Source organism: Gadus morhua, chromosome 6, assembly GCF_902167405.1.
Source record: "Gadus morhua chromosome 6, gadMor3.0, whole genome shotgun sequence".
Classification (NCBI taxonomy): Eukaryota; Metazoa; Chordata; class Actinopteri; order Gadiformes; family Gadidae; genus Gadus; species Gadus morhua.
The window spans coordinates 1,197,410-1,205,116 of record NC_044053.1 but is presented as its reverse complement, the minus strand read 5'-3'; the positions used below and the strand labels follow the sequence as shown (position 1 = coordinate 1,205,116).

At 47.3% G+C, this 7,707-nt stretch overlaps 1 protein-coding gene across 1 annotated transcript; it reads right to left on the bottom strand.

Moving 5' to 3' along the window:
• Window positions 1-85: 85 nt before the first annotated feature.
• On the bottom strand, window positions 86-7,693 carry mrps15 (mitochondrial ribosomal protein S15). Its single transcript, XM_030357734.1, has 8 exons — window positions 7,299-7,693; window positions 5,187-5,249; window positions 4,203-4,278; window positions 3,750-3,798; window positions 3,584-3,668; window positions 3,446-3,504; window positions 1,209-1,400; window positions 86-382 (listed from the first exon to the last, which is right to left on the bottom strand). The coding sequence occupies exons 1-8, from the start codon at window positions 7,417-7,419 to the stop codon at window positions 287-289; spliced, it is 741 nt and encodes a 246-aa protein (XP_030213594.1). The 5' UTR covers window positions 7,420-7,693; the 3' UTR covers window positions 86-286.
• Between the last annotated feature and the right edge of the window lie 14 nt (window positions 7,694-7,707).

Here is a 7,707-nt window from a genome sequence, read left to right as displayed (position 1 = left end):
TCTAGAGCGACCTCCTAGATACAACCGATTAGAACGAGAGCCTCAGATATTCCTCCTCATGAATAATAAGAACTCAACACTTGACTTCCTTTGAAATGCATTCTTTATTTAGTCTCATACAGCAAGTTATTTTCTGCGTGTGGAACAACGGGCAGAGATGTGGAACCAGATGTTTGAAAAGGAAAGGAGGCAGGAGGGGGAAGGAGCCAAGGGTTTAGTGGACAGTCTCCTACTGAGGAGGAGAAGGAGCTGGGGCTGGTGGAAGGAGGAAGGATTGAGTTGAGTTCTACTGTGATGAGGAAGAGGAGGAGGAGCTGCTCAGTACTTCCTTCCTCAGTTTCAGTCTCAGGTCAGCTTTGTGTTTCTGCACCTCCTGGTAGACCTGAGAAGAGAAGCAGAGCCTCCTCAGAAACAGTCCCCACAGAGCCTCCTCAGAAACAGTCCCCACACAGAGCCTCCTCAGAAACAGTCCCCACAGAGCCTCCTCAGAAACTGTCCCCACACAGCCTCCTCAGAAACAGTCCCCACACAGAGCCTCCTCAGAAACAGTCCCCACAGAGCCTCCTCAGAAACAGTCCCCACAGAGCCTCCTCAGAAACAGTCCCCACACAGAGCCTCCTCAGAAACAGTCCCCAAAGAGCCTCCTCAGAAACAGTCCCCACACAGAGCCGCCTCAGAAACAGTCCCCACAGAGCCTCCTCAGAAACAGTCCCCCAACAGAGCCTCCTCAGAAACAGTCCCCACACAGAGCCTCCTCAGAAACAGTCCCCACAGAGCCTCCTCAGAAACAGTCCCCACACAGAGCCTCCTCAGAAACAGTCCCCACAGAGCCTCCTCAGAAAATGCCCGGTCCACACCCCGCTCAACTGGTGGATCAGTACCAGAGGTAGACCGTGAGGTGGACCAGAGGTAGACCGTGAGGTGGACCAGAGGTAGGCCGTGAGGTGGACCAGTACCAGTGGTAGACCGTTAGGTGGACCAGTCCCAGAGGTAGACCGTGAGGTGGACCAGAGGTAGGCCGTGCGGTGGACCAGAGGTAGGCCGTGAGGTGGATCAGTACCAGAGGTAGACTGTGAGGTGGATCAGTACCAGAGGTAGACCGTGAGGTGGATCAGTACCAGAGGTGGCGTTAGGCAGAGTGAGCCGCGGCCGGGGGTGTGGAGGGGCGGGGCCGGAGGCGTGGAGGGGCGGGGCCTGGAGGGACGTACCTTCATGCAGAGAGCCTTCTTGGCCAGCCAGCGGCGGGTGGCGGGCCGGTAGTACTCCGGGGGAAAGCTGTAGGAGATGTCCAGCAGGGTGCAGACCCTCTGGAAGGCCTCGTGGTTCACCAGACGAAGCCTCTTCAGAAGCTTCTTCCTCTGGTCCACTGCCAGCAGCATGTGCCTCTTATTGGCCTTATCCTAGAGAGAGAGAGAGAGAGAGAGAGAGAGAGAGAGAGAGAGAGAGAGAGAGAGAGAGAGAGAGAGAGAGAGAGAGAGAGAGAGAGAAGAGAAAAGAGGTCATATAAATCACATGTAAATCACACCCGACCGATGGAAGATCATACCAATATTTATAATCATATAAAAAGTATCAGTACCATACTTCATACACAAAAAAGCAGATTGCCAAATACCAGACTACATGTGACAAAGAACCAGTGTGGGCGTGCTGAGTGGTGTGTGAGTGTGAGTTTGTGTGTGTGAGTGAGTTTGTGAGTGTGAGATCAACCTTGTGGGCGTACAGGATATCCTGTAGAACATACAAGAGTTGCATCGCAGCCAGCAGATGAGAGGCAATAGCAGTACTACAGTAGTCATAATAGTGGTATGTTGTATATTAGTACTTCAATGGTCTATATTATTACATCAATGGTTCTGTAATAGTAATATCAACAAATAGTGACAGTGCAGGGGTCTCATTTATAACCGTTGCGTACGCACAAAACGGGGCTGAAAGTGGCGTACGTGACTTGCCACGCCAAGGTTGTGTTCTATAAAAAACTAACTTGATGGGAGAATGTGCGCAGCCCTAAGCAAACTCTGACCCATGCGTACACATGGTTTGGAGGAAAAGGAGAGTTGGCCAAACAGATGGTGTGGTGGTGAACTGAAGTCAGACGGAATAATTGTAGAATGAGAAGAACGATTATGTTTTATCATCACCCTTCATACATTTAATTTCAACCCGTATCATGCGTTAAATCTATGTAATCAGAATAATTTAAGTAAACTGCGTTATTTCTCAGTTATAACTCCAGAAACATCTCCTTAGAATAGAAATAAAAAAAATTCTCTATATTTAATCCCGTCACTCCATACTGTCCACTGACGGCGCGACTGCATGGAATAAAGCATCTGTCCAACATGTGTCTGTAACATAATATTTTTATGTGACACTGTAAACACATAATCAAATGTCAATTAAATCCCAAGTGTGGAAAACCAAGCCACACTCCTCATCAAAATCGTTGTCCGTTACTCTTGATGCTTTTCATGACAAATCAGGGATTAAAAAGGGGTTATGTTCAAGAACATTTTACGTGGCTGATTACAAACTGATTATCCAAGGTGTCCTCGGTCAGTGTCGTAACCCTATAAATGCAGAGGTGAGCGCCATGGTAATGCTGTACCATATGGCACTTCTGGCGGACCATGCAAATGGCAGGATTCGGAGGGAGAGGGTCTTTAGGGACCATAACGATTTTTTGGTAGGCTACATAAAAATATGTACCTTTGTGTCAGACGAGTCCACTTCTTTTTTAATCCTGGGACTGTGCGCTCCATGCTACTGACAGAGTTCACTGCTGCAGCCACATGTTGCCACTCACTCTGCTTTTTGTTGTTGGCGATCCCAATCCCGTGACCGCCGAACAAAACTACCTTTCGGGCCTTCATCTCACCCACAAGTGTCTCCACTTCAACCTCCGTGAAATTTCGCTTTTTTGCTTTTCTCAGTACTTCTGCCATTGTTTCCGGCAAGACATAATACTTGCATCTGAGTCTGTTTTATATGCAGATCGCATTCATGAGGTAATTTGCATTGACCATTTATGGTTAAAAAGGGGCGTGTACAGGGTGGAACGTGAGGCTGATTCAGCTGCGCACACTTGTAGGCACTATGTGATTTATAAAGCAAATATTGCGTACAGTGTGCGTACGCAGGGTTTTATAAATCTGAATATTTTTTGGCGCACGCAAAACTTGGCTTTTGGGCGTACGTACGTTTTTAGTAGCGATCCCACGCACAGTTTTATAAATGAGACCCCAGGCCAGTAGTACAATCGGGGATAGAAAGTGCATCAGTAGTAGCACCCAGTAAAGTAGTAAATGATCTTACCAAGGTTAAATAAAGATAGCCAAGTACTGTTAACACGCCATTCCCAACTCAACAATTCCTGAATTTCCTAAGCACCCTTTATCTTAAGACGTTGACCTTATCTTAAGAGGTTGAACTCATCACCGACCTTGTGGTGTTTCTGAAGGTGCTCCTTAAAGTTACGGATCCGTGCTGTCAGGACCGCGACTGGAAGAGAGGAGGAAACATCAAAATGGATCCCACACATGGATTTTTATTCTTCTTTGTTAGAAAGCAGGAGCCTGACCTTTGACCTCGACAGAGCTCCGGTCATTCTCGTCCCGTCTGACTTTCTGAACCAACTGCTCCTTCTTCAGCCTCAGCTTGTCGCTCTGAGAAGGAGAGAAGCGAGGGATCAGCGTACTAGGAAGCAGTTAAACATGTTATTAAATGATTATTAAATATCCACTCACGTGGCAGGCCAACTCCAACGATATTAGTCTTCTAACAAGATCATCCGTTCTGTTACCAAACAGAAAAACACAAGTACACATTAATCTGGTCCTACACCACCCGACTGGTGGTACACCACCACCCGACTGGTGGTACACCACCACCCTACTGGTCCTACACCACCACCCTACTGGTGCTGCCCTACCACCCTACTGGTGCTGCACCCCCACCCTACTGGTGCTGCACCCCCACCCTACTGGTGCTGCACCCCCACCCTAGTGGTGCTGCACCCCCACCCTAGTGGTGCTGCACCCCCACCCTACTGGTGCTGCACCCCCACCCTACTGGTGCTGCACCCCCACCCTACTGGTGCTGCACCCCCACCCTACTGGTGCTGCACCCCCCTATGGTGGGAGATGTCTCCTAGGGGGGGTGAGGTGGGGGTGAGGTGGGGGTGAGGTGCGGGTTCCTACGTCTGAGCAGCGGGGACGGCGGCGTAGTCCATCCTCAGCAGGCTGGGCTGGAGGTCACTCAGCTGGCTCTCTGGAACTGGGAGGTCAGAGGTCACGGTGAGGAACAACAGTAGGTTAGGGTCAGAGGTCACAGTGAGGAACGACAGTAAGGTAGGGTTAAGGTCAGAGGTCACAGTGAGGAACGACAGTAAGGTAGGGTTAAGGTCAGAGGTCACAGTGAGGAACGACAGTAAGGTAGGGTTAAGGTCAGAGGTCACAGTGAGGAACAACAGTAAAGTGGGATATCAGGCTAGGTCACATAGGAGACTAGGGTGGGACACATAGGAGACTAGAATAGGTCACATAGGAGACTAGGTTAGGTCGCATAGGAGACTAGGTTAGGACACATAGGAGACTAGGATAGGACACACAGGAGACTAGGATAGGTCACATAGGAGACTAGGGTGGGACACATAGGAGACTAGAATAGGTCACAGGAGACTAGGTTAGGTTGCATAGGAGACTAGGTTAGGACACATAGGAGACTAGGATAGGACACACAGGAGACTAGGATAGGTCACATAGGAGACCAGGGTAGGACACACAGGAGACTAGGATAGGTCACATAGGAGACTAGGGTAGGACACACAGGAGACTAGGGTAGGACACAGGAGACTAGGTTAGGACACATAGGAGACTAGGTTAGGACACACAGGAGACTAGGATAGGACACACAGGAGACTAGGGTAGGACACACAGGAGACTAGGTTAGGACACACAGGAGACTAGGATAGGACACACAGGAGACTAGGTTAGGACACACAGGAGACTAGGATAGGACACACAGGAGACTAGGTTAGGACACACAGGAGACTAGGATAGGAGACTAGGGTAGGACACATAGGAGACTAGGGTAGGACACACAGGAGACTAGGGTAGGACACATAGGAGACTAGGAAAGGACACATAGGAGACTAGGGAAGGACACATAGGAGACTAGGGTACCTGCTTTCCTCCTCAGTGCCCGGGCGTAGTGCCTCACCGGGGGGACGGGGGCGATCAGCACTCCTGAGGAGAGAGAGAAGATCACAAGGCTGCACAACAGATAGACAGACAGGCAGGCAGACAGACAGAGAATCACAAGGCTGCACAACAGACAGACAGGCAGAGAATCACAAGGCTGTACAACAGACAGAGAGAGAATCACAAGACTGTAAAGGAAAGTCAGCCTCCCACAGTAATGAAGGGTTGGACGAGAGGCAGCAGCCTTCTGGAGGCTGAGAGAGAGAGAGAGAGAGACCCACAAACAAACAAACTTTTTGAATCTCATTGAAATTGCAAACACTGAATTTAGTAAAAGCATTCTGCAGGTACACAGGACAACTACCAACAATGCCTGCAGAGCTGAATTAGGCCAGTATCCACTACCATTAAAAATCCCAAAACGCTACATCTAAAACCAGTGTTGTTGTGGTACTTCAGTTTATAACGCATTTTTTTTGAATGGTTGGAAACAGAAATATATTGCTGGAATTTGGGCAGTAGGCTCAATGGTAATGCTGTGTGTGGACGCCGCTTAATAAGCATATGAAATGAACCCTTTCACTACTACTCCTGTGGGCTTAATATTCTGGCTGGATAGCTGTTGTAAAATATGTGGCATAAAGGGTTGTATGTTTCATTTTTGTTAATGAACTGGCGTTGCACTTGTAATATTGTCGCAATAGGCTACCTTATTGAATCCGTTGAAGTTATGAAAGCATCCGGTGAAAATAACAATAACTGTGAACACTTGTTTTTGTGTCATGTGTGTGATGTGCAGTCTGGTTGCGGAGTGACATAAGGACAGATCTGATGGTGATGCTGCATTACTCTAGCTCTGCGGTAATACAAAGTGGTGTGCGTGTGCGCTGTTGTTGTTGCTGAAGATCAACTGTCTTGTTGTGGATGTTATGCAGTAGTGCATATTGTGGCTGTGTTGGCTGTATCGGCACCTAATATGAAATTTTGTGTGCATGTGTGTTTGGGGGTTGGCCGTTGGTGGAGTTCGTTACTGAAGGCCCTGACTGAAACCCCACGGTACGCTTCTGTCTAAAACGAAGTGACCACCACTCCTTGCAGCACAAAGCCCTGCAAAGCCAAGAGATGAACAGGAGTCCCCTCACTCAGCTGGTCCTGAGGCTCGTTCCACAGACAGGTTCCCCCTCTGCTCAGCCCCAGGACCATCCTGAGAACATATCAATTAGACTCAACCAAATTATAACACATCAGAAACCAACCTACCTCACCCATTGGAACACTAAAACATACACACACACACACACAGAGCAAAATGCAGTGTTATTTGGCCCAGTAAACAGACAGTACACTGTGGCCCCCTACCTGACCACACTGACTGATTTTTAGCTAATTCGGCCAAGAACACCCACATTTTATAAACTCCCATGTAGACCAACTAGAAATATTAACAGGGAAGAGAAAAGAGAGCTCCGTCCTCGCAGGACAGTTTATTTCAGCTTGCCACAAAATGAGAGAATGACATTCTACACCAGGCCTCACTGTGTTATTTTAGGGATTATTCGTAACCTATGATGTGTTTTATGTAGCTTCTCTTTACATTCATTTAATTTTACCATTATTACTATATGTACGTACATCTGTATGTGATGTTATATTGTTATATCTACATATTGTTCTGACGTTCTCTTTTGTTACTATACATAATATGTTAATAAGGTTATGCTTTGGCAACACTGTTTGATTTACCACAATAGTCATGCCAATAAAGCTATTTGAATTTGAGAGAGAGCATCACAAGGCTGTACAACAGATACATACAATACATGGAGAACAGGTCGACTTTAATCACTAGAAGTGTCTCTTATAGTGATTATCTAATACATCTACACCTTTAGAATATCTTATCTTAATGTAGTGATCACTTCATCAGCGACAGTATCATAGTTACACCAGAACTGGTTCATTTCCCCGCCTTACTTTACGCCTCCGTTTGCAAGTTAAATGTTGATGAATGGATGATGTATAGATGATGTATGGAGGATGTATTTATGATGTATAGATGATGCACAGATGATAGCCTCCTCTTGGTGCTCTCACCGTGGGATCCTCCTGACGTTCCTCCCGTCACAGCTGACGTCCATTTCTGCGTCCTCTTGCTCAACGCTCCGAACTCCCTAACAACTAAAGACGAACATCTGAATAACGTCCTCAGAGCCATACTAGTGATAATGGACCAGAGACAGAGATAGAGTAATAGATAGATCGGGGATGAAGGTATAAAGTAACAGACAGGAACGCTCGTCCGCTACATGGGGGCCGCCATCTTAGGGTAGGCCTGACAAACAGAGCACCGAGCAGCGTGGGTCCACGATCAGTCAGAACACATGATCATAGATATATCGATCTGTTATCATATCCATGCCTGGAAATATTATTTTCCCAACATACAAAGAAGGGAAAATGATTCTTTCATGGTTTAATTTGAAAACGAGGAATTAATGTGTTA